This window comes from Lethenteron reissneri, chromosome 42, assembly GCF_015708825.2.
Source record: "Lethenteron reissneri isolate LAM-NWPU_2019-01 chromosome 42, ASM1570882v1, whole genome shotgun sequence".
Lineage (NCBI taxonomy): Eukaryota > Metazoa > Chordata > Hyperoartia > Petromyzontiformes > Petromyzontidae > Lethenteron > Lethenteron reissneri.
Window position 1 is genome coordinate 1983533 of NC_083820.1, and position 26905 is coordinate 2010437.

General features: G+C 44.7%; 1 protein-coding gene across 2 annotated transcripts; it reads left to right on the forward strand.

Annotated features, from left to right (window-relative positions):
• MTFR1L (mitochondrial fission regulator 1 like) lies at window positions 1-24095 on the forward strand. 2 transcript variants are annotated; one of them, XM_061568997.1, is made up of 6 exons: window positions 1-121; window positions 6694-6792; window positions 12304-12428; window positions 14271-14500; window positions 17200-17323; window positions 22098-24095. In XM_061568997.1, the coding sequence occupies exons 1-6, from the start codon at window positions 104-106 to the stop codon at window positions 22105-22107; spliced, it is 606 nt and encodes a 201-aa protein (XP_061424981.1). In that variant the 5' UTR covers window positions 1-103; the 3' UTR covers window positions 22108-24095. The 2 variants fall into 2 exon arrangements, with proteins under 2 accessions (XP_061424981.1, XP_061424980.1); XM_061568996.1 differs by having other exon boundaries at window positions 22153-24095.
• The last annotated feature ends 2810 nt before the right edge of the window (window positions 24096-26905 follow it).

The following is a 26905-nucleotide window of genomic DNA, read 5'->3' on the forward strand; positions in this document are numbered from 1 at the left end:
GCCGTGACGTCACTGAGCACCGTCAGTGGTGACGTCACGGCGGCGCAGGGTGACGTCACCGGGGTGACCCCGGCAGCAGCAGCAGCAGGAGGCGGAGGCGGAGATGGAGGCGCCGGGGAAGGTGAGAGAGGGGATGAGGCGGAGCGAGCTCGCGTGTTTACTGTTTGGTGGTGGTGATGGTGGTGGTGATGGTGGTGAAGGTGGTGGTGATAATGGTGGTGGTGGTGATGATGGTGATGTTGGTGATGTTTGGTGGTGGTGATGTTGGTGGTGGTGATGTTGGTGGTGATGGTGGTGATGATGGTGATAATGGTGATGTTGGTGGTGATGGTGGTGATGATGGTGATAATGGTGATGTTGGTGGTGGTGATGGTAGTGATGGTGATGTTGGTGGTGGTGATGGTGGTGGTGATGTTGTTGGTGGTGATGGTGATAGTGATGTTGGTGATGATGGTGATGTTGGTGGTGGTGGTGATGTTGGTGGTGATGTTGTTGGTGATAGTGATGTTGGTGATGGTGGTGATGTTGTTGGTGATAGTGATGTTGTTGGTGATAGTGATGATGATGGTGATGTTGGTGATGATAGTGATGTTGGTGATGATAGTGATGTTGGTGATGTTGGTGATGTTGGTGATGGTGGTTCGCGCGCCGCGCTTCGAACCAGGCGAATCGCTCTGCCGCGACCATTATCATGTGAACCTCTGACGTCGACTCATCCTCACACGAGCACTGTACCCCCGGGGTGCGGTGTGAACAGTGTCGTAAACAGTCGCCACTGGGGAGACAAAGGCGGCCGGGCGTGGTGCTGGCCACCCCGTGCCGGCCTTCGTAGGTTGCGACTCGCCCCCCACGGTTCTCTTAAGAGCCCCCCACAGTTCTCTCAATGTGCGACACGGGGGCAGGGATCGTTGTCTTTGATGGTTTATGGCTGGAGTTGAAAAGGGAATGGGTTACGACCAGGGCCGCCCTATCACCGCAACTGTACACACGGCGGTGTAGCGCCGAAAGCCATTATAGTAACGTCAAAACAACGTTAGTGTGAGTACTCTGTACACACACAACTCACAGACACTCATTACCTGTGAACCCCTTATCAGTGCCCTACCTTATTGCAGACCAATTCAGACTTATTGGTCACCCCGTTGCCCTTTGTAGATCTCAACGTTCATCCTGCACAGTCCCATCGCAAGGGAGAAACACAAACAAATAGACACAGTTGTTGTTGCCTCTATTGAAACGCCGTATGGACTTTATAAAACTCTATTTCCCTGTACAATAATTCGGTGGGGTTAACCCGTGTGGGTTAACAGGTATTAACAGTACACCGTGTGAAGTATTTGTGTTACCGTCAAACACAAATCATGATGTACATACACACCACAGTTCATTATAACCACACACAACCGTTTAACAACAGCAAATGATAATTGTTTTTTTTACCCTTCTATCTGGCAACAAAACTGACATATCTGGCAACAAAACTGACACCTTTTCTACAAGGAGTCATGTTTACATAAACCACAATACCTGCAGTCATAATGCAAACAAAAAACATAACTCTGATAACGTGCACTGTCCTTGAAGTTGATTGGTCCACACCCGAGACAGCTTTCCTTAGAGCCTACTCTCACATGGGTTGGACCAACCCATGACTCCTTGTAAAAAAGGTGTCAGTTTTGTTGCCAGATAGAAGGGTAAAAAAACAATTATATTTTTACTGGCAAATGAGGTTCCAATGGTGAACAGCAAATGGGTTATTATGACGCTAAATTATACATTACCTATAGTTTATTATAACCACTGCTTTGTGCAACACTTATAACCTGTACGAAGCACGAGCAACTTCACTAACAGACTAATCATCTACACTAACAATGTATGTACAGTATGTTGAACTTATTTCACACCGTACGTAGCCAACCGTGCTAATCGGAGGTGCGACATCTACATGACCCATCACACTAACACCATCTAAACTAACACCCACCATCCATACGAACACCGTCTAAGCCTTCTATCCTCTCGCGCGTTCTCTTCCCCTTTGGCTGATATTCCATGGGCAGTCTTGATCACCATCCCCTCCTCGTCATGATACTACCTGCCCAAGCTCACTTAAAATAAAGGATTATCCCATGCAAGTGTTCCCTCCGAGTCTCAACGCAAATTTCCAGGAAAGCATCCCACTTTGTCCACGGCGTAACATTCGGATTAAACTTTTTGTAAATAACCTTGTGACTGATCAATGTCTCCTGACCCACATCCTTATGGTTCTTTGCATGATCAAGTTTACTTTTACCAAAAAGCATTTTAACGCGCTCGCACGCAATTCATAATCGATTGAAACGAAACGCAAGAGTGGAACACGATGCCATCCAATAATGAGATACACTAACAAGGACAGCCACTTTGGAGATACTCCAGCCAAAGTTAATGGTAGAAGATGTAGATTTGAAGCTTTCGTGACTGCAGGAATCCATACTCTTTGGTTCTTTCGGTAAAGTCACGTAGCTTTAAAATATAATTTAGATGGTGTTAGTGTGATGGGTAATGTAGATGTCGCACCTCCGATTAGCGCGGTTGGCTACGTACGGTGTGAAAGAAGTTCAACATACTGTACATACATTGTTAAAATATACCTACGTGACTTTACCGAAAGAACCAGAGAGTATAGGTAGAAGATGTTTCAGAAAAAATATTATGCAGAAAGGCCAACATGAATTTGAAGAAATATTAACCATGTCAGATTGGCTTATAGTTGTTATATAATTAGTCAATAGAACTTTCAAAAGGCTGCAACAGTGTTTTTTTAGCACACTGCACTGTGAAAAACCAGTGAACAGAGTTGAGTTCTTGGCCACAGCTAACATCATTGGTGAATGATATGCAAACCATTCCTTGGCTTCCTCCTATGTTGACTCGACCTTAATACCCAGTGTGTAAAAATACAAATCAGCACTAGGAAGAAGGTCAAAGATGACCGTGCCTGGTTCTGGCTACAACACTTCTTCGTGCATTGTGTGTAGTCCCTTAATAGGTGCTCGCTATTAGCACTTGCCTTTTTGTTTATTATCGAATGTGGGGAGCTGGTGAAGTTGTTGGTGCCCTGCACTGCAGCATGGATGGATCAAGGTTACGTTCTTGCCAGGAATAACATCAGCGTCGTGTGTCATCTGTCTTGGCGCCCTCAGAGTCTCACTGAGCCATAAGGGAAACTTAGCCTGGTGCTGTATGTAAGCAGCAGCAGCAGCACCGGAGGGATACATGTCATAAGGCGTGATGTTGGCCACATCACATCACTCCATCGCGTGCAGTGCCTGCTTGAAGGACTCAATTAGTTACATCAGTGCCCCCCCAAGACAGAGCATTCATGAATGTCATAGAAATTATCGTCCATGGGCAATATTGCCAATAACGAAGATAACTTCTGTAACTAGAATGACTAAACTAAAGTAATTTTAATCTTGATTTGAAGCTTTCGTGACTGCAGAAATCCATACTCTTTGGTTCTTAATTTTACCCGGTTGTAGGCCACTGAGGTATATAGCTTTTTTTCAGAAGCCACCTGGCCACAAATGATAGCTTAACAAAATGGCTTATTGTGTTTAAATTTATAGCATCCAAATACTTTAAACGCGTGATTTTGATTGTAATGTGGAGGGAAAAACCGGAGTATCCCGAATAGAAATCTATGCAACCACGGGGAGAACAAGCAACTATACAAGTGTAACGGGTTCCGGAGACACTTGTAGAGGTAACTTCTTTATTACGATCCAACACTCCAACACTCCAACAGTCCAACTACTCTGTTACAGCCTAGGTACACAGCCTAGGTACACAGCCTAGATACACTACTCTGGCTACGCTCTGGAACTCGCCCTCACAAGGACGTAGAGCCGGGAGTTCCAGAGTCCCACCACTCGCTCTCACAACATCCCAGGGTCCTCAGATGGCTGGTCTTGGGTCTTGAGCTACAACTGGCCCTGATCGTCCAGGGAGCTCCCCTTTTATACCTAGTCCCCAACGAGGGGTGGGGCCGCGTGCGCCCCCAGATATCCCACAGAGCACACACAGCACCCCCCGTTGGTGGCGGCAAGCGGCTTAAGCGCCTGGGCCGCCCGGGAACCTAACGCCTGGCGCCAAGAGGCTTAAGCGTCTGACCCGCCTGGGAACCCAGCGCCTGGCACCAAGGGGCCCAAGCGCCTGGCCCGCCCAGGGTCCCAGAGCCCCCAGCAGCCCCTCCCTTCTTATGTCACTACACAAGTGTAGTGAGTGTAAGTAGCGCAGGAGACGTCGATGGAGGCAACACGTATTTATTAACAAGAGCTACGATACAGCACGTAGCAAACCCTCACACTTGAAGGGGTAACGGCCCCTTCACCCGATTCTATTAGAGGATGTGTTCCTCAGCTAACGTTCCTCGTTAGCTCCTACTACACCCCTCTATCTCAGACCATCCTAAAGGAGGCTAACTGACCTGGCCCAGCTTCGGCTCAGGTCCGACCCTCAGCCACTCGAGTCTGGCCCTCACAGGGACCCAGACCTCGCTCTCTGAGGTCGCCCCTGGCTTGCCCTGCTCTCGGCTCTTATAAGAACTGCGAGACAGGGTAGTCCCAGGGCTAGGCTAGTCGCTCTTCAATCTTCACTGGCTCTTCATTCTCTTATGGCTCCAACGACTGCCTCGAACTCTCTCTCTCACCGCCTTGTATACCCAACCCCCCCCCCCCCCCGAGGGGCGGGGCTGTGTGGGATCCCAGCCACAGCCTCCACACAGCCCCCCAGGGTAGTGACCGTTTGTGGACGTTGATGTAGACACCCCCAACGTAACAGCTCGCCACACCCCGTTACGTAATACCTCTACACAGGCGTCAGTCAGAATCAAACTCTTGACCAGGCGAGGTAGTTAACATATCGCCACCGCAGTGCAGTGGTATTCACATGATACACAGCATAATAACATTATGCTGTGTGTAATATTACAGTAACACTAATAAAACATGAAATTTTAATTCCACTTACTCGCAGTTTTTGCCTATCCTCTGCAATCAGATGAAGAGTGTTACCAATAAGGAATACAAAACCCGTGCCTTTGCTTGCGAGGATGCGAGTGTATCACTCTAATTATTCGATGGGGTTGCGCGAGATCGATACTACTGGGACATCGCACATAGGAACACGAACTTCGAGCCTGGGTGACTGTACGAATCCGCACATCAGCGTCAAGGAGAGGTGGAGGCGAAGGCCAGTCTACCCCACCGCCCTCCCTCCATCTCCTGTGCTTGGGCACACGACAACCCTCGCGTCTTAATGCATCTTTAATCTGCGGCAGGTGCAGTCAACGGAGCAATCAAGGATCTGTCATCACTGCCTGCCGCAGTGGCATGGAGCCGTTTGACCAGCTTGCGTGATTCGCTGGAGAGATTAGCTTCCGTTAATAAGTATATTTAAAGTAAATTGCATGCAGTTTCACCAGCTTAATTTTGTTTTGTTACCAAAAAAGTCTTGAGTATTACAAGTCATGGGTTCGAGCACATATATGTGCCATCTAAATGCCATCTAAAGTATAAAATCTTTAGTCGTACTATATTGACTTTTTTTTAGAGAGCCATGAGCCGTATCTCATTTAACAAGGTTATAATGCAGTGCTCAGGGCCATTGAAAGAGAAATACCTTCAAAGTTTAACCACTGCAATTGGTACTACCGATGAAAATATCTCTTTAGGGCCCTGTGGACTAAGGTATGAGGAAATGCACTTCGCTGCTGGCCATAACAGTCACTGCATAATGTAGCCATGCAGATGTTTCAATGTTATTGCACTCAAACTGTGTTCCACAAATTGAAAATATATAGACAATGAGATGAAGAGTAGTTATGGATTCATGCTTTTTCTAGGGCCCATTTTTTTCCTAGGCTCCATTTCGAATTTATTTTCAATTTAAATTGAGTTTATGCATGAAATAAAAAGCATAATTCCAAATATAAAACTTTGAAATTTAAATTAAAGTTCCATTGGTAAAAAAAAAACTCCATACAAGTATATTTGGAAAAAAAATGTGTACAAATTTAAACCACGACGTTTCGATCGCAACACAAGCGGTCGTACGCTTGTGTTGTGATCGAAACGTCGTGGTTTTTATTTAGATTTTTTTTTTTATCTACGTGACTTTACCGAAAGAAACAAAGAAAATGAATTTCTGCAGTCATTAAAGGCTTAAGTCAAAAGTATATTTGGGTTTTGATTTCAGCAAAAGTCATGTCACCATAAAAATTACACGAGGACACCACAGGTCAATCCACAACCATTTGTTTTGGACAATCCAAAATGTAGTATTTAGTCCTTATTTTCAGGATATTCCCAGTAAATCATACAATTGGGAACACCCTGAGTTTAACATTCAGCTTTTTATCAATAGACACATTTTTTTTGCGACATTGCACAATATTTTATATTGTGATTCGTTCGAAAATGAATTCTTTTTCTTTTTAAAAATCAACAAGGAATTTAACAGCTGGGATCCGAACCTACGACCCAATCTCAATGGGAAGTATTTACCCCATTACACCATCGTAACATTGGCCAGCTTGGGTTATTTTAACCACATCTGTTAATAATTTGGGCTAAAGAGTGCTTTGTATTTTTGTCAATTTGCCTGTATAACCATGTTAATACTTTGGCTTGCATGTCTTCGCTGTAGCCAGAGTTGCAGGGCAAGGCGTGTGGGCCAGCGCGGAGCCTGGTGCGCATGATCGGCACGCACCTACCTCTCAAGCCCTGCACCCGAGCCTTCATACAGGTACCCCCACTGCTATTGTATTTACGTATGTACGTTGAATTCCTTTCGCACTGTGCTCTAACCGCACCTCTAAATAGGACGGTTGGCCACCTACAGTGCGAAAGAATTTCAAGATACACACTTGTATCACATCAACGCTGCGCCATCATTGGCCTCACCCGAGCCCAACTTGAATCCCACGCACTCTTGCTGGGTGGCATGAGCAGCGGCAAAATTCTGTACGCTAAGAATCCTCCATTGGGCGGCACAGGGATCACTAAATGGAGACATTTCTAGATTTTTTTGAAAATGGCCTTTATTCTGCCAAAAAGTGGTGGAGCGATAGCCAACATAGTTGCATAGACTGGGCCTTTGTACTTTGTGCAAGTCTTCTGCAGACCTTTGCCGGTTATCATTAGATCATTATGGTTATGTAATATGGTGCGTTTTTTTTCTTCAGATTTTCAAAAGTTAAAGTTCTACCACATTTAAATCTTGGCAGTCTTAGTTTTAAACGTTTTGAAATGTCTTATTTTGATACAAGTTTATACAACATACTATACATTGTATTTATCAACACTTGTTATTGGCCAAGTCATTTTCCATTTTAGGGTCATCAATAACAGACAAATGGTTTCCTTTGAGCAACATTTGGATCAGATTCTCGTTGCAAGGTAATGTTGACAACTCCCTACAAACTTCAAACCTGTAAATGAGAAAACGAATCTGCAACAGAAACAAACAAAATTGGGGTGGAAATAAATATATTTCACAATGAAAGGTGTGCATTAAATGCACAAAAAGCCAAATGTCCATCCAGCACTTTTGAGCCGATGGTCTGCATAAGTAGGAGAGGTTTTGTAATTGCAATGCACACGTGTGTGTGGCTAAATATATCCCTACAAAGTACAAAATGTTCGCTGGAGAAAGGTTTCCAAGTAACAGATAATACCAATGTTGTATTTCCATATTTTACCTGTATAAAATAATTTATTAAGGTGTACAAAAATTTAGCCCCGAGCTGAATTCCTCTAAATGTGCATTAATCTAGATGTTTGTTTACATTTACCACTGCTTGACGACACAAGACTGGTTTATCTTGGCTGGTCATTAAAATTTCACATTCAAGTTTCCTTGCTTTTGGCTTTCGTGCAGCAATGTCGTATGAACACATTGAAACACCCATTTACATATTAGAAATTGTATGATTAATCTCGATCTAGATGTGCTCAGTTGTGACCGATGGATTCTACGTGGTGGTTGCATTCACCACTGAATCATTTGCACAGAATGAGCTGTTGCATTTTTGCAACTGTCTGCCAGGTAGTGTGGGCAATTACTAAAGTGCACCATGTGCTATAAATTGTACATCTAAATAACTTGTATGCAGTCGAGATAAAAACGTCTGTCGGCAGCAACTTCGATGAAAGCACATTCTGTCCTGTTGACCATGAGTTGAAGGTATCATTCTGCCAAGTTATATGGTCAGAGCCCATGTTCGCTCCGTATATATTTAACAAAATCATGGGTGTGCTACAAAATACAACACCAGGGAATAAACCTCGCCCACAGATGGTGGCCAACCAATCAGGTCCCGGATCCCTCTGACGTATATGCAGTGTACACGTGTATGGCAGAGTTGGTCTGTTTATCATGTAGGCTTTCGCGACCAATATCGATAAGAGGTTTTTTGGGTTAGATCGCGTAAATATATAAATGTATCGTTAAACCCGCCACCACCCGACACAGCCAACTAGTAAGGGTTGTCACGTAAACAACATGCCAATTCGTCACTAGTACAGTACACTGGTGTGTTGGAGAGCCAAGCCACAACATTTACAATCTGAGTACGACGTTTCGCCAGTAATTACAACTAGCTTCATCAGGCGACAGCCAGATTTGTGGAGAAGTCTGTTTCGTTCCTTATATAGAGGCGTAGATGTGGTGATCACACTTCTGCGCTCTTGCGCCACGTGGGGGGGGGGGGGGGATTACAGAGGTCTGTCCGCCTGTCTTCAGAACATTGCTTGGGCTGGCACTTTCCTAGGAGGACTCTTATCAACTCCCATTTGTTGAGAGATCACTTATTCACCTCCACCGTGTGAAATCCCTTGCATTATCCGGCCAGCTCCCTCCCCTTGTGTCGAAGCCTAGACCAGGGGTTGGCAACCTGCAGCTCCTGTGCCACGTGCGGCTCTTGAAATTTTAAAATAATCGCCGCACTTGATATTTTGGTTGGCGACCCCTGGCCTAGACTCATACTTGTCAACCCCTTATCAGTGTCTAACTTATTACAGACCAGTTCAGATCTTTTTGGTCACCCCGTGCCCTTATAAATCTCACCGTTCATCCTACAAAGTCCCATCACAAGGGAGAAACACAAACCAACAGCCAATTTTTTTTTGCTCGTATTGAAACGGCTGTTCGCTGTATGGACTGTATACAGTGATGAAAAAAGTATTTGATCCCCTGCTGATTTTGTACGTTTGCCCACTGACAAAGAAATGGTCAGTCTATATTTTAATGGTAGGTTTCTTTGAACAGTGAGAGACAGAATAACAACAAAAAATCCAGAAAAACGCATGTCAAAAATGTTATAAATTGATTTGCATTTTAATGAGGGAAATAAGTATTTGACCCCTCTGCAAAACATGACTTAGTACTTGGTGGCAAAACCATTGTTGGCAATCACAGAGGTCAGACGTCTCTTGTAGTTGGCCACCAGGTTTGCACACATCTCAGGAGGGATTTTGTCCACTCCTCTTTGCAGATCTTCTCCAAGTCATTAAGGTTTCGAGGCTGACGTTTGGCAACTCGAACCTTCAGCTCCCTCCACAGATTTTCTATGGGATTAAGGTCTGGAGACTGGCTAGGCCACTCCAAGACCTTAAGGTGCTTCTTCTTGAGCCACTCCTTTTTTGCCTTGGCCGTGTTGTTTGGGTCATTGTCTTGCTGGAATACCCATCCACGACTCATTTTCAATGCCCTGGCTGAGGGAAGGAGGTTCTCACCCAAGATTTAACAGTACATGGCCCTGTCCATCGTCCCTTTGATGCGGTGAAGTTGTCCTGTCCCCTTAGCAGAAAAACACCCCCAAAGCATAATGTTTCCACCTCCATGTTTGACGGTGGAGATGGTGTTCTTGGGGTCATAGGCAGCATTCCTCCTCCTCCAAACACGGCGAGTTGAGTTGATGCCAAAGGGCTCCATTTTGGTCTCATCTGACCACAACGCTTTCACCCAGTTGTCCTCTGAATCATTCAGATGTTCATTGGCAAACTTCAGACGGGCATGTATATGTGCTTTCTTGAGCAGGGGGACCTTGCGGGCGCTGCAGGATTTTAGTCCTTCACGGCGTAGTGTGTTACCAACTGTTTTCTTGGTGACTATGGTCCCAGCTGTCTTGAGATCATTGACAAGATCCTCCCGTGTAGCTCTGGGCTGATTCCTCACCGTTCTCATAATCATTGCAACTCCACGAGGTGAGATCTTTCATGGAGCCTCAGGCCAAGGAAGATTGAAAGTTATTTTGTGTTTCTTCCATTTGCGAATAATCGCACCAACTGTTGTCACCTTCTCACCAAGCTGCTTGACGATGGTCTTGTAGCCCATCCCAGCCTTGAGTAGATCTACAATCTTGTCCCTGACATACTTGGAGAGATCTTTGGTCTTGGCCATGGTGGAGAGTTTGGAATCTGATTGATTGATTGCTTCTGTGAACAGGTGTCTTTTATACAGGTAACAAGCTGAGATTAGGAGCACTCCCTTTAAGAGTGTGCTACTAATCTCAACTCGTTACCTGTATAAAAGACACCTGGGAGCCAGAAATCGTTCTGATTGAGAGGGGGTGCAAATACTTATTTCCCTCATTAAAATGCAAATCAATTTATAACATTTTTGACATGCATTTTTCTGGATTTTGTTGTTGTTATTCTGTCTCTCATTGTTCAAATAAACCTATCATTAAAATTATAGGCTGATCATTTCTTTGTCAGTGGGCAAACGTACAAAATCAGCAGGGGATCAAATACTTTTTCCCTCACTGTAACAATTTGGGTTAACAGGTATGTAGTCTAAATACCTCTCTCTTTCCCTATTGTAATTGAGCTGTCCAACACAACAACAAACTCACATTCATTAACACTGTGGTCTTGAAAAGAAAAAATATATAAGAGGTGACGTTTCAGGAAATTACCCTTATGCACAGCACACGTGCCAGAGAGGGAGAGTAAAAAAAATATCGGGTCTGTTGGCAAAACACAACTCTTATGCCCGTATAATACAGGCTGCGGCATTCCTCAAACTTGCAAATGAAGAGCCCAAGCTTCTCTGACATCAATGAAATGACGTTGACGATCATGCTCGGAACATAACCTTTGTAGTAGTACGACACTCTGGAACGGAATCTGAAGGAAAACTAATGATGTACACGTACATCATCGGAATGGGAAAGAGTTAAACCCATCATTCATGCCTCGCAAAGTATTTCACGCCGTATGTGTATTCCGCGTGCCGTGCCGCAGACGGCGTTAATTTCGTAGCATGTCGCTTGTCCAACAGTCAGCGGGCGCGTGCAGCTTGGATCAACTGGGTGACCTGCGATGAATCACGAGATTATTTCATTCGTTCAAATTTGCGTGCACGATATTTCCGTCTTAACCAAAACTTTCTAAAAACTGGACGGTGCTACGTTTAAAACAAATAACTTTAAACTTACATCTTTACTTTAACTTTTACTCAACAGCTACGACATACTGGTACTGTTAGGAGAGTAATTAATGCGTGCCATATGTGGTTAAACTTTTTCCAGAACTCTTATTTTAGAGCAGAGATCCTTGACATTGAAATAAAAGTTAGTGTTCTTGGTTCTTTCGGTAAAGTCACGTAGAAGGGAAGTAATAAAATAATAATAATAAAACAATTCTCACGACGTTTCGGCCACGGTCCGTCGAGGCGACAGAGTCTGAACATTCAGATTCTGTCGCCTCGACGGACCTGGTTTTCACCTGAGGACGGCTGCTTGCGTTGTGGCCGAAACGTCGTGAGAATTGTTTTATTATTATTATTTTATTACTTCCCTTCTACGTGACTTTACCGAAAGAACCAAGAAGATGAATCCCTGCAGTCACGAAAGCTTTAAATCGAAATTTAAAAGTTAGTGCTTTCACGCTGCGAGAATAAAATAGCACCCAAACACTGAATTTGTTCCATCTTTCGTGAGTTAAGGTAAAAAATATAGACTCGCCCAGAACTAGTGTAGCAAGGATATCTTTTTTTATATCTCATAATAATAAGTCTATCATCTCGTGGAAGTATCTGGGTTATAATTTATTCACTTCATATTGTTTCACAAAATTTCACTGATGTAGGCTACAGAATAATTAGACATTTCTATACTTATTTTTTTTCGTTATTTAAATGCCATTGTAAACTTTATTATTTCCCAGGTTATAGTTTCTCAACAATATCATCAACGTTCAACCCACCTTGCTTAATAACACGTTGAACTGTTGCCTGTTATGCCTGTCACAGACCGCTGGGAAGGATCAAGACATCCAGCAGTTAAATGCCAGCCCAGAGGAAGACCAGGACGTGCCTTCACTGGCAGATATCATGTGGATAATGGACGATGAGGGCGAGACCTTCAGCAGACTCCGGTGAGGCTCTAAGTTCAACATCTGGTTTTGGGTACAAATCGGAAAACCCTTTGCATTGTGGAAATTGTCCCACCTTGTACAGCTTGTGTACGCATCTGGCGCATTGTACGGCATTGGCAGTTAAGTTCTTGGTAGCGAAGAACGGTAATTTTCCCCCGTGGCATTTTTTGCCACTGGTAGGTTTTCCACGTAACTGCAATTTTGACGAAAATGAGAGCATTGAGATCCTTCACAGTTTGCCATGGAAACACCTTTTGAAGCAAATAAGAGAACAACTTGACACCAATGTATTGCCTTTAAAGAATGATCTACCTTATTCGGAAAATAAAAGTAGCATATTGTATAGCATTTTTATTATTTCATGTATTTGCACTGCTATGCGTTTGTAGATTATAAATAGGTTGTATGGAAAATGAGCGTGCCCATTGAGATTATCTTGCACCATAGCCCCCGGTATATTTTGTTCTACTTGGACCAATCGTTTTAGGAGCGGGTTTTTGAGATGGCGATAGTTTTCACCTGCGTTACAGTATATAACAAAGTCCAATACCATGGTCACCCTTCTTTAAATCACCAGTGCTCTTAACTGAGTAAAAGTAACGTGTTAAAGCGTTCGATAAATCAATCTTAATCGAGCTATGGGGCAGTGTCCATCCTTGTTGTGATGAAAAGTTCATGTTGGCATGCCAGCGGCATGGATAATAATCCACAAAAAATTACTATTTTTGCTCGTGACTCTAAGTTGATAATTTCAATTCTTCGTCAATTCTTACGGTTGTTACTTATCCATAAGAGGTTTTTTTGGTTAGATCGCGTAAATATAAATGTGTCGTTAAAACCCGCCACCACCCGACACAGCCAGTTAGTAAGGGTTGTCACTGTAAACAGAACGTGCCAATTCGTCACTAGTACAGCACACACATTGTAAATGTTGTGGCTTGGCTCTCCAACACACCGGTGTGCTGTACTAGTGACGAATTGGCATGTTCTGTTAACATGACAACCATTACTAGTTGGCTGTGTCGGGTGGTAGCGGGTTTTAACGACACATTTATATATTTACGCGATCTAACCCATAAACCTCTATTATGGATGATATTGGTCGCGAAAGCCTCCTACGTGTTAGATTGTTACTTATGTCAAGGCCTAAAATCAGGCCCTCACTCCTAAATTGTTGGAAGAGGTCAACTATTTTTTGATCCGCCGCAGTTCCATTAAGAACAAGCAATTAAAGTCTCGTCATCAACTTTCACATTTGAGATATGGATGTTGTTGGTACACCATGAGCTCATGTGAATACATTTTTACAGCATCTTAGAATACAGTATTGCACAATTCATCGATTACCCCAGGCGTAGCAAACAGTCCCCTATATTATATTTTCCACATACATCTGTGCAGGCCACGAGGCAATTCAGTAGCCAGTATGTGGCATAAATGATTTCGAAATGAATTGTAAACTTACTCTGTGTGCATAATTCAATAATTAATATATCCCATGTGAAAGGTTGATCACCGTGTTAACTGAAGCACATTCTACCATTTGATAGAGCAGTACGGGGGGGGGGGGTGCCGTGGTAACACTTGTGCCACACGCCAAGGGCCTGGGTTCGTCGATTCCAAACTCTGACACCTTTATGTGTCGGGTTTTTATATTATTCTCCATTTCCTCGATAGCTACAAAAACACACGCACGGTCATTGGTGCCTTGCTCAAAAATATCCCAACGCAAAGACCCTCGTGAAAAAAATAACAAAGTTCGACACACTTTCCCGGGTAATAAGCAATTCATAATTATTCTCAAAACAATTTACAATCATATTTACCTTCTCTTGCTGCCAGGTCAGAGCTCAGGCCGGGCAAGCAGAATCGCCGCACCAACTCCCTGGCGTCGCTGCGCAAGGTTTTCTCTTCCCCGTGCATGCGTGGGCGTCCCACGGGCGCCCAGCCCCCTCTCGCAGAGGAGGACGCGCCCTCTCACCCCCGTCTGGAGGAAGAGCTGAGCCACCTGCGCGCGCAGATTGCGCTGCTGCTCGCCTGCAAGCCGACCCTGCAAGCCTCGTCAGGCGCCGGTCCGTCGCGTGCTCGGGCCGGGGTTTGCACTGAGAGGCCTCTGGTGCTAGGTTCCGCTTTGTGTGCGCGTGCGTGCTCGCGCTTGATATCGTAAAAATGGAGCTGACTTTTCTAGCTTGTACTGCGTGTTGTTTGGCAGTATACGGCACAAGCCCAAGGCACATCGGAGAGCTAGACACAGCAAAACCACGCAATCCTGCGCAGGAGTACAAACAGGTCCATTGAAGTTTCCTAACATTCCGCTGGTTACTTGAAATGTGGGCGATTCATTTTAAATATGATAACGTTATTTTCATGCACCCTTCAGATTATAGTCAAAGCCCACGTTATGAAATCGGGCGTTTCCATGATACAGGCACTCCTTTACTTACGAACATTCGACTCACGAACTTTCAGAGATGCCAACAGACCCGTCCGTATGTGCAGTTGCCTGTTCGAATCGAGAATCGTAAGTTTAACCCCTGCGCAATAGATGGTGGTGGTGGCATCTACATCCGCAGAACATGGAGAACCAGTGGAATCTTCATCTACAGGGGATTATACAACTCTTAAAGCCATTCCGGCATGTTTAGTGTACACGCCGTACAACGTGTTTGGAATCGAGAGGAGTAAAGTTGGACTTACGAATAAATCGACTTACGAACGGACATGGAACATAACTTGTTCGTAAGTAGAGGAGTGCCTGTTTCCTGACCACTTTATCGTGAAGCCTCGTGCTCCATACATTTGCCATGAATCCATTTCTCACATTTCCGGTTATGATTTCTGACCACCTCAATTTCTGCTGGAAAAATTTACCAAGTTATCCGTCGTACTGTTTTGACAATCTCGAGACAATATTTCTTATCAGGGGAATCTTTGAAAAAGGCCACTTGCCTCTTCATTAAATGTAGGCCATAGAGTTGTTACATTTTTTCAAACTCGGCAGGAATCATTTCAGATTTGCCAACCTCATTTACGCACTGTCAGATATACATAAAGTATCTCATTGAATACATGATTACAGTTGCCCGCAGAAGCAGTCCAAGTGGCGTTAAATCCCAGCATATAATTCATAAACAGGACTTCGTGCGAGAGTTAATTCCTAAGTTTGGGCAACTGGTAAACATTCCCCCAGTATTGCGGCTTCTAAAATGACACCGCAATGACATGTTTTGGGCAGTTTTCCTCATTCAAAGCTCTTAATCTGATTTAACATATTTTTACGTGGAGTTCAAACTGAGTGAAACACTGCCCCTTGCACCACACTATATTATTATTAACCAATACCCATGGCGATGCACCCCATCTGCAAGCTTGCAGCTACGTGCCAATCGGTATGGTGCCTCCTTGCCTGCTGGCATTGTTTATATCACAAACCCACATATTGCGTATCAGTCGCCTTACATTTATACAGACCATGCGTGAGTTCTAGTACCTGTTGTGTACGAGAGAGAGTGAGCACTGTTGTTCCCCAGTGATAACTCTCAACCTTGTGTTAGTGCTCATAGAAGCAGCCTAAGCAAAGCTCCATGCAGACAGAATCTATAATTAAAAAGAACGGTTATTTTTTAAATCCACTGCTGGATGAAGGCCCCCCACAGCATGTGGATTACGTGGCTAATTTGGCCTTACTTCACCACACTGGTCATTGTGGGTTGGTGAAGGGAGGGGCGGGACTGGTTCCCATACCACTTGCTGATGATGTTGGTCGTGGCCAGGAATCAAACCCTGGTCTCGCTGGGTTTCCTGACGATGTGTGCTAGCCACTATTCTACCTTCAGACTAAGTCGATCATAGCCCTAGCAATGTCTTAAAACGTGAAATCGCCACCGATCACACGTGAAGGTCTCCTTGGAAAGACGTGCGATGTTAAAGGATTCCTGCTTGAATGTTGCGTGTCACTCTACTATTTCAAACAAATGCTTTATCCATAAAAGCCTCGCCGAGAATCATTTGAAAAGAAGGAATGTGGGAGGCAACTATGGTACCCAGAGAAACCGTGTGTAGAACACTTAAAATGCACCCTGACAAATGTGCGAACTTGACTTTACTGCCATCTCCTGGCGACTGGATTTAAGTTCAACAAACAGGCTGGGCATCGACTACACCATGGCACCTCGTTGATCTCTCAATCTCGCCTCGAAAAACAAACAAATTCCAAGGAGGTATACACCCCCAAGGCTCAACAAAAAAACTTCGAACACCAACTTTGGCATCTGACAATGTATTATTTAGTTGTGTTTTGTGTTATTTCATCGATGAAAGGTGCCATGGTGTACAGCTAATCAAGTGCATTGCACCAAGATTTCTCAATTACATTACGCCCATTATGGACTGACTGAAATACATTTTAAACAAGGTTAATTCCCACAATACTTTGTTATTACTCCAGGAAGCCAATCAATGTATTAACCACCAAGACATCTTCAATGTACATCAAAATTTCCGAGGCGCAGGCAAGAGAAGCTGCTGTCGTTTTCCCGTTGCAATTCTAAAGTCTTGTGTGAACGCCTGTGACCAATTCGCCCGGAAAGCTCCCAGTCTCAGATATCAGAAGTCAAGCAGGATAGGTGCCTGTGTAGTGTGCACGACACTGGGAGGCCCTCATCCAGCAGTGGAAAAAGCACTGTACATGCACACGAAAGCTTAACTGTAGCGTGGATGCCTTTCCATCCCTCGCTGGATGGTGTGTGTGCGTGCGTGCGTGATTGTACAGAGGACCAGTCGTGCAGCGTGCCGGCCAGCCTGGCGTGGGTTCTGGGCTCTGAGGAGCACAGTGACGACGAAGACGAGACGCCAAACGAACACTTCGGTCCCCTGAGCAACGCTCAGCCTTACAGGTGTGTGTGTGAGCGGTAGTGCAGCGGTTAGCACACTGTGCTATGAAACCGGTGACCCGAGTTCGATTCCCGCTCATGGTTAACACCGGTGACATATCTGCACCGGTTCTGGCCCTCACCTAGGTCAACTCGGCCTTAAATGAGTATCTGGTAAGATTTTAAATATCACAACGAGGGAGATGAAGGTGACCAGGTGGTGCTGGCCACCCACCCCCCTCGTGTGCAGTGCCGGCCTTCATTAGGTGATTGCTCGCAGTGTGCGCCCACCCGTCTAACGACCTGGTAAATGGCTCGTTTTAAGTACTTCTAGAATATTCTGCAGACGTGGGGGGCTGGTGGGTCCTTATCAAAAATCGCCCACAAACTAATTTGCCTGGGTACATCACGGATGCCAACACCTTAACCTGTGGTTTATTTGGGGGGCGCGGAGGGGGCCCTCTGCCAGTGTGAATGTGGTTCTCACATCGGTAGGTTACTAACCGAGAAGTCTCCGTGGCCACCTTTGTGTTGTGTGAAGATGTCTTACCTCGGGTGTCAATGAGCGTTGAGTGCGTTAAGCTGTGTAGAAGCTGGCATGCCACAAAGCTCTTTTGTCCAATTTTCACGGAAACCAATGGCACACTTTCGCAAATAACTCACAACTCGTAGACATTAAAATTCCAGCATGATCTTCCTCACCACGGCTCTGAGGTGCACTAAGAACGTGCAAAAACTTGTATCGCTGTTGACCAACCGGTAGCTGCAGTGGCCACGGTCTAACAATAGGAGGCATAGCAACTGCGATGAGGCAACATTGTCCAGTCCAAACACAACTGGTGGCGGTTGGGAGTCACGTTTGTCACAGCAATTTCACATCGCTCATAAGACAATAGGTACCTGCACCCACCTAGCCACGTTTAAAACATGACAATTTAATGAAAACAAGTGTTAGTGAAAGCTTTATTTATTTAAACAAGTACCGATACACTTAACTACAGAGATCTGAATTTACTTCATCGTAATATTCATGTTTGTGCAATTGAGGGCATCCTCCATGCCGAGCTACGCTTGATCGTAATGGATACATGTCCTGTGTCGCAGCTCTTGTTCAATGAAGGCCGAGAGGCAGTCTGCGTTACAGCACTGCATTTATATAAGTGCAGCTCAGTACAATGTAAAGTAGCTACAGAACAGGACAAATACAATCAAGTAACACATTTTCATCGTTGACAAAATTAAGTGTTAGTGAAGGCCTTTTTTAACGTGTGCAGGTCTTCAGGCGTGATAAAAAAAAATGGACATGAATGGGCAGATCTGACCCAGGCTAGGTTAGGAGCATTACATGAACTGATTCCCTTAGCCCGAGTGTAGATTGTGAGCCGAGGGATGTCCTAATAATTAAAGAGTTTTGTGAATGAAGAGAAACATGCGAGCTCAGTGAAGCAACCAAGATCATTTCAATGCCTCGTTAAAAAATCAGAACGTCCAAATGGTCAACAAAACAGCGAGCGGGGAGCCCATAAAATGAGGCAAGAATTCAAGGAACGTGTACAGACTTTTTTTTTCACTCATGGAAGTGTGTAACAATGTAGCAGGGACCGTTCGTTCGCAGTGGAGTGAGCATCACGTTTTCGGGGCGAGGCTGGTGAAGCTCTGCTCCCCTGGGCTCGCCGTCACCTCCAGCAGATGGAATATAGGAAGCCAGTGCAATTGTTCGGTCAAGCCGAGATGGACACTCGGTTTTCCTCTTCGCACACGCAAGTCCATGCGCTTGTGTGACCCCCTTCGGAGCGTTACTCGGGCAGGATTGCTCAATGCAATGGCTCACAAGCCACATGAAGTGATTGTCAGGGTTGCGTTGAGAATTATTTACACGCATCCCCTTAAAATTGCGGTCTCTTTGAAGCTCATTTTTTTGCGCAATTGTATATACACACACACCCATACGTGCTCCTGCCTGCTCTTGCTGTCGACTGTACTATACAGCCAGGAAGCTACGACACATCTTGTGTAATACTGATCCAAATTTTAATCTCAATTAAAACAAGAGCTGTAATCAACAAGTCGTACAATTAAACAAAGGCAACACACACACCACATGAGCTCTTTGCTTGGACTGCAGCAAACATCAGTGCCTGTACGAGTGAGCAGCGTCAGAATAGAGCATGCCGACAAAACTACCCACGTGTCTACGCGGACTGCCACCTTTTATCAGATTGCTACTGCCCAGATAGATTTACAGGCTGCTGCTCGTTATTCTGATTGCATGATTACACAATTGAGTTCTCCCCCCCCCCCCCATCCAGTTGTCACACCAGTTGTCCCTCATTACAATCAGCTGATGCTGCATACAAAGTGGCCGCTTTTATCGGCAAGACTTGATTAATCAGCTGGGACTTGCACCGTTGAATTGATTGCACTATGCATGAGCCTGTGTTCGTCAGTCGGTACCTGATGAACCCACAATTACCGTAATTCACCTTCTTACAGCCCTTAAAGTCCATAACGATTTGGTTTATGTAATGTATTAGCCACGGTTGGCGATGTACGGTGTGAACGAAGTTCAACATACATTCAGAGTGCCCGTCGCCTGACAACACATGCACCATGTTGACATCTCTTACACTTGGAGGTGGCAGGACAGCTCTTGTTTGTGCACAAACGCTGGCCCACTGAGCACACACACACACTAGCTAGATGCAGTTTAGTAGTTAAGCTATAATTATAGTGACTCAGGTTTCAATTGTTCACCGTGCACAAAAGTGTAATTGGTGTCTTACACCAGTGTAATTGGTGTCTTACACCTGGCATGAACCTGCACGAGTGATAGCAGATGCTGTTTGTCAGCATCGGTACAGGAAGCTGGACATGTCTGCTTCTCTCATACGCTTGCCCCAACATTATCTTTAGGCTTAATGGAGGTTTCGATTTAAAGCTTTCGTGACTGCAGGGATTCATCTTCTTGGTTCTTTCGGTAAAGTCTGTTGATATGCAAATTCCTTTGTCAAGGCGCCCTCCTCCTCTAACCCAGCTTAAATATACGCTGCCAAGCTTGGTGGTGTTCATTCAATACGCTGTCTTTCCGACAGGCTCTGTTTCTTCACCTGAGGACTGGCTGCTTGCGTTGTGGCCGAAACGTCGTGAGAATTGTATTTTATTATGTTTTATTTTTATTATTTATTATTTCCCTTCTACGTGACTTTACCGAAAGAACCAAGAAGATTAATGGAGGTTCTTTGTCTTTGTGTGTGTGGATGCACATATACGAACATCCTCATGATGTTTTGCATCTAGCTTGAGTCCCAACAGTTTTAACGAGGCCATGATAGGTGATTATGTTTGTGCATGTATTACATGCACACCTATATTTGAAACCAATAAATATTGCTCTTACAAAAAACTGATACACCATCACTTAATAAAAGTTCATGCCAGCGTTGCATAGTTTTAAATCTCAAATCCTAGGGCAGTGGTTCTTAGCCTTGACTGCAGCCTCTCCAGCCCTTTGGTTCACAGGAAGGGCACCACGCGCCGCCAGGAGGTGTGTGCACCCAGGTTAGAGCCACTGTCCGAGAGCCATCCCGCAGTCGTTCGTCTCATTTTCATACGTTTTCCGAAAGGCGTTTGATTATAGACTAGATTCGAAGCTTCCCTGACTGCAAGAATTGCTCTTTGGTTCTTTCGGTAAAGTCACGTAGAAAATAAAATAATAGAATACGACGTTTCGATTGCAACACAAGCAGCCATCGTCAGATCAGAATGAATGATAAAACACAGACACGGGAACAGCATAGGCAGACACACATGTAGAGAGAGACGCACACAAAGACACACTGAGTGAGATACACCAAGATTGATGTTCTTCCAAAGATTGCTAAATTAGAAGTTAAGTGTGGAACAGACAAGCAAGGAGACATTTAGAGAGATAAATTGGAAGTTTGACAACAAATTTAGTAAAATTAGAGAGTCATGTAATGCAACGCAGAGTGTTGGCTAACACAGTTAACGCATAGCCTGGTTGATTAACGTTCTCCCAAAGATTTCAAAATTATAAGTAAAGTGTGAGTTGTGAGTAAACCCTCCCCATAGAGGTGGTTCAAACTAGATTCAAAGCTTTCAGCAATCTAATTCAGCAATCTTTGGGAGAACGTTAATCAACCAGGCTCTGCGTTAACTGTGTGTTAACTGACCCTCTGTTGCATTGCATTACACTTCTTAATTTTACTAAATTTGCTTTCTCAAACTTTCGATTTTCTTGCTCTAAACCATTGACTCTCCTCCGGCCACTGTGGTCCGGAATTCCACACTGCTCCCTCCTTGTCCCCTTGTCTGTCCACTGGTCCCCTCTCGTCTGTCCGCCTCCCCAGTCCTCTCTTTGCCTGAGCCCTCCCCCCCCCCTCTCTCTATCTAACGCCTCGACACAGATTAGTTGTCCTTCTGTTTGTCTCGGTGTGTGTCTCGCTCGGTGTGTCTTTGTGTGTGTCGCTCTCTGCATGTGTGTCTGCCTATGTTGTTTCTGTGTCTTACCTGATGATGGTTGCTTGTATTGCAATCGAAACGTCGTATTCTGTTATTATTTGATTTGATTTTCTACGTGACTTTACCGAAAGAACCAAAGAGTGTTTGATCATACTTTGGCACGCATCGATTTAGAAGCATTCAAAGTGAACCGTGGAGTTGCAAAGGTGCTTGAGCGTAAGAAGTTCTCGCTTAACGGCGCGGTTTGTCTGTTGCTTACTTTGTATTTGTTGTTGTAACGTTCTGACCTGCCCCCTGCTTGCTCTGTGAAACAAAGAGCTTCATAGCCCATCGGATCCCTCCTGCAGTCTCAATGAACATTCTGATTCCAGTGGCACCGCACTGACGGACAACGGGCGCCACCCAGCCGACCCGGCGTCCGTCATCACGGAGGCCGTCAAGCTCAAGTTTTCGAGTCCTTCCTGAGGAGGCCTCTCGTCTTCCTCTCCCCCCCCGAGTGGCAAGAGGTGGCACTGCCCACGTGGGGAAGTGTTTTCCAACTGAGAGTGTGAGTGAGATTCGCGTACGTGAGCCGCGTGGCGTATAATCCCGTTGCCTTTCCCCCTCCATGCACCTTTGAGCATTGCCAACGTGAACGCACATTTACTTGCCTGTGTTTTATTGCCCTCTGCTGCACCATACGCTCTGACCTCAACCCTAAAATGGCCAATCTGTATCGCACACTCGGATGGATTCAGTTCACACCATGAATTGAGTGAACTCATAGCGTCAAAAAGTTATTTTTAGACGGCCACGTGTTACGTGCCAGTTATTAATCACTTGTGGAAAGTTACCAGATTACAATGTGTGTACACAAGCTTCTTTATAAAATAACGGAGTTCAAAGTCCTGGTAATATGGGTCTTGCCTTCATGCGGCTTCAATGTACAAAATCAGTTAATTCGGGCGGGTGGCATGTTTATTAAAAAGCCTCACGGTAAATCGAGGAAGATGGAAAGCAAGAAGCATTGGCATCTCTGTTTTCATCATTCATACACCATACTCGCTTTTTAACTTACTTTTTTAAGTTTTTTCTTGAGGAAGCCTTCCCTTTTCTGGCTCAATGCAGGCCTTTAATTTCAACAAGCATCCATTGTTTTATATTTAACGTATTTGAAAGTTGTGAATTGTTATCCAGGTTTATAAAAACTAACAGGTGATAAGAGAACAATATTATCGAATCTTTCGCAAAATGTACCTATGATTGAGCGCACTAGCTAAACATATACATAGCCTCGGGAAAACTCTTGTTTGTGACGGTGTACATGGAAAATGTTGTAAATAACATAAGATAACTCGTATGTTAAACGAGTCGCCTGGCAGGTTATATCAGGTGAATGGTGGAAGGTGTTTGTTTGAATGACTTCCCAGCGCCTCTGTGTCTGATTCACATAGTGTGGCTTAGAGGCATCCCTGCATTCATGTAACTGAAGCGTCGAGGAAGTCCACACTTGCTTGGCTGCTGTCACCCAGATAGTGTTAATCATTCATCTAATTTCTTCAAGGTATATATGTGAGCGGAATAGAAGGAGACTAACACCTGCTGGGTTCCGCAGCAGCATGAGCCAAGGGCAAGGCTGCACTTCCATCTATGATCACTAGCACGCGTGATGATGATGATGTGTCATACAATGTATGATACACTGCTATCTCATGCATCTTAGCGGATCCTCAATAATGTGGCGAATGGTGGACCTGCTGACCTCTGCAGAAAGCAGCGGGCTTAGGTGACACAGTCACAGATAAGCCGAATTCTCTTGCGCCATGATTTGCAAGCATGTAAATCAAGCATTTTTATTATTAATACGTCTACCGCTGGCGGCGTGTATGCTGTGCGCGCGTACACATATAATCGCAAAGATCACCCGTCAACAGCTACGAGGCAAGTTGTGATGGCCGAAATGTTCAATCGTGAAGCTAATATTTTCGTCAAACGTACAGTTTATAAAAAAGATAGATTATCTTCTAATTTGTTACCAAAAAAGATCGCAGTATATTTAATTTATACGTGTGTACATTGGTCACAAGTGAGAACTTCAATGACTGCCTTGTTTGCTTTTCACTCGTGAACACAACACCTGCACTGTGACGCGTTCACCCGTGCAGTCTCGTGTCTTTTAAGCCTCGTGGACCTCTCTGTGCGCGTGTGATGTTCAGTATTAATTGTAATCAAAATAGTGCATTGTCATATCTTGTTCGCTTGCTGTGATTTTAAAACTATCCTTAGATCGTTTTATGTTATTGGTGAACGTGTGAATAAAGCGAGTTTAAAAGCTCACGTCACATCATCAAGGGCATCTCGATATAAAGGTCGGGTTAATAACATAACTATTTGAAAAGTTTGCAATATTATAGTAGCAATGTAGTTTCTCTCGGCCTTATTGAGGTTGGGTCTTCCAACCCAATTGTAAACACGAGTTAACGTGGGAGGAAAGTTACGCATACGAGGGAATAATCACTCGTGTTTTATTTCATTGAACATTTTGCCAAGATGTTTAATGTTATTAATAAACAATCCCTGCTAATGTAAGCCCTGTTTCTGATGTATGTTGTGTGGCAAGGGAGTGTGCCAGGATTATTCATCATGTAATGAGACGTTATGAAAAAAAATTCCGTGAGAGTTCATAACCTAGGATGTATGTAAAAAATGTATGTAAGTTGTATGCAAGTGTACATTTAGGTGAATGGATTGAATGAGGTGTACGATGAAATTAGAATTAATGACAGGTGGGCCAAATGAGACCAATACTGACAGGATCGGCAAGTCGCACCAGCGATGAACGCGGTTGGCTACGTACCGTGCGAAAGAAGTTCCACATACTCGCCATGCGGATGATGGTGCTCATGTCAGCAAGCTGCACCCTTCACCTCCTGTCCAGCGACACGCTTGGAAACAATTGAGATGTGTTTTTTTTCCCCCAGCTGTTTTGGCGTTATCTGAACAGTTGCAAGATCAAACTGATAATCGGTAGAGTAATCAATTATTGAAGTAATTAACAACTCAACTATCAACTTTTAGCTTTTTTTCAGAAGCGACCTGACGACAAATGATAGCTCAACGAAGTGGCTTATCATGTGGACATTTATAGCAGCCAAATACTGCAAACGCATGTGTCTAAATGTGGAGGGAAGCACCAGAGGACCTGGAGAAAAATCCCAACGACAACGGGGAGAACACGCATACTCCAAATATACAACGGGCGTCTGGGTCGGGATCGAACCCGTGTGCTCCTGTATACCTAGCGAAGTATTTCACATCTCGCCACCGTGTGGTAAAGACATTGAACGACTCCGGGCAAACCCATGCAATAACAGGAAGATATCAAAGCTGCACATAGATGGGTTCAATAACCCACTTGCTGCGTTGCTACCTGTGGAGTCTGTGACATGGGTGTAATCCACCAACAACTGCCTCTAAAGCCATAAGCTACCCCTTGTGCCACCACACGCAGACCAACAGCCCCTAGCCATGGTAGACATTCACGTGTGTGTGGGGAGCGGTAGTGTAGCGATTATCTCACTGCGATGATTGATACACGGTTCAAATAATCGGTGTGCAGTGTGTAGTTAACATCGACACTGGGGAAACAAAGGCGGCCGGGCGTGGTTCTGGCCACCCCACCCCCTCGTGTGTCACAGCACCGGCCTTCATAAGGTGCTCACGAACATCACTTGCCCCAACAGTCTGTTAAGGCTATACGGGGGATCTCTGTCTTTGCCATACGGAGGACCTTAAGAGGTGGACGCACGAACGTGTCACAGCAAATGAGGGACCGCTGTCTGTGTCATGAGTCCTTGTATGTTTCAGTTTCATGTATAGTGAGGGAAAAAAGTATTTGATCCCCTGCTGATTTTGTACGTTTGCCCACTGACAAAGAAATGATCAGTCTATAATTTTAATGGTAGGTGTATTTGAATAGTGAGAGACAGAATAGCAACAACAAAATCCAGAAAAACGCATGTCAAAAATGTTATGAATTGATTTGCATTTTAAGGAGGGAAATAAGTATTTGACCCCTCTGCAAAACATGACTTAGTACTTGGTGGCAAAACCCTTGTTGGCAATCACAGAGGTCAGACGTTTCTTGTAGTTGGCCACCAGGTTTGCACACATCTCAGGAGGGATTTTGTCCCACTCCTCTTTGCAAATTTTCTCCAAGTCATTAAGGTTTCGAGGCTGATGTTTGGCAACTCGAACCTTCAGCTCCCTCCACAGATTTTCTATGGGATTAAGGTCTGGAGACTGGCTAGGCCACTCAAGGGACCTTAATGTGCTTCTTCTTGAGCCACTCCTTTGTTGCCTTGGCCGTGTGTTTTGGGTCATTGTCATGCTGGAATACCCATCCACGACCCATTTTCAATGCCCTGGCTGAGGGAAGGAGGTTCTCACCCAAGATGTGACGGTACATGGCCCCGTCCATCGTCCCTTTGATGCGGTGAAGTTGTCCTGTCCCCTTAGCAGAAAAACACCCCCAAAGCATAATGTTTCCACCTCCATGTTTGACGGTGGAGATGGTGTTCTTGGGGTCATAGGCAGCATTCCTCCTCCAAACACGGCGAGTTGAGTTGATGCCAAAGAGCGCCATTTTGGTCTCATCTGACCACAACACTTTCACCCAGTTGTCCTCTGAATCATTCAGATGTTCATTGGCAAACTTCCAACGGGCATGTATATGTGCTTTCTTGAGCAGGGGGACCTTGCGGGCGCTGTAGGATTTCAGTCCTTCACGGTGTAGTGTGTTACCAACTGTTTTCTTGGTGACTATGGTCCCAGCTGCCTTGAGATCATTGACAAGATCCTCCCGTGTAGTTCTGGACTGATTCCTCACCGTTCTCATGATCATTGCAACTCCACGAGGTGAGATCTTGCATGGATCCCCAGGCCGAGGGAGATTGTTTCTTCCATTTGTGAATAATCGCACCAACTGTTGTCACCTTCTTACCAAGCTGCTTGGCGATGGTCTTGTAGCCCATTCGAGCCTTGTGTAGGTCTATAATCTTGTCCCTGACATCCTTGGAGAGCTCTTTGGTCTTGGCCATGGTGGAGAGTTTGAAATCTGATTGATTGATTGATTGCGTCTGTGAA

Coding starts and splice junctions, on each gene's coding strand:
- MTFR1L (XM_061568996.1), top strand. Junction 6,793..12,303: donor GCACCCGAGCCTTCATACAG/GTACCCCCACTG, acceptor TGCCTGTCACAG/ACCGCTGGGAAGGATCAAGA. Junction 14,501..17,199: donor GCAAGCCTCGTCAGGCGCCG/GTCCGTCGCGTG, acceptor GTGATTGTACAG/AGGACCAGTCGTGCAGCGTG.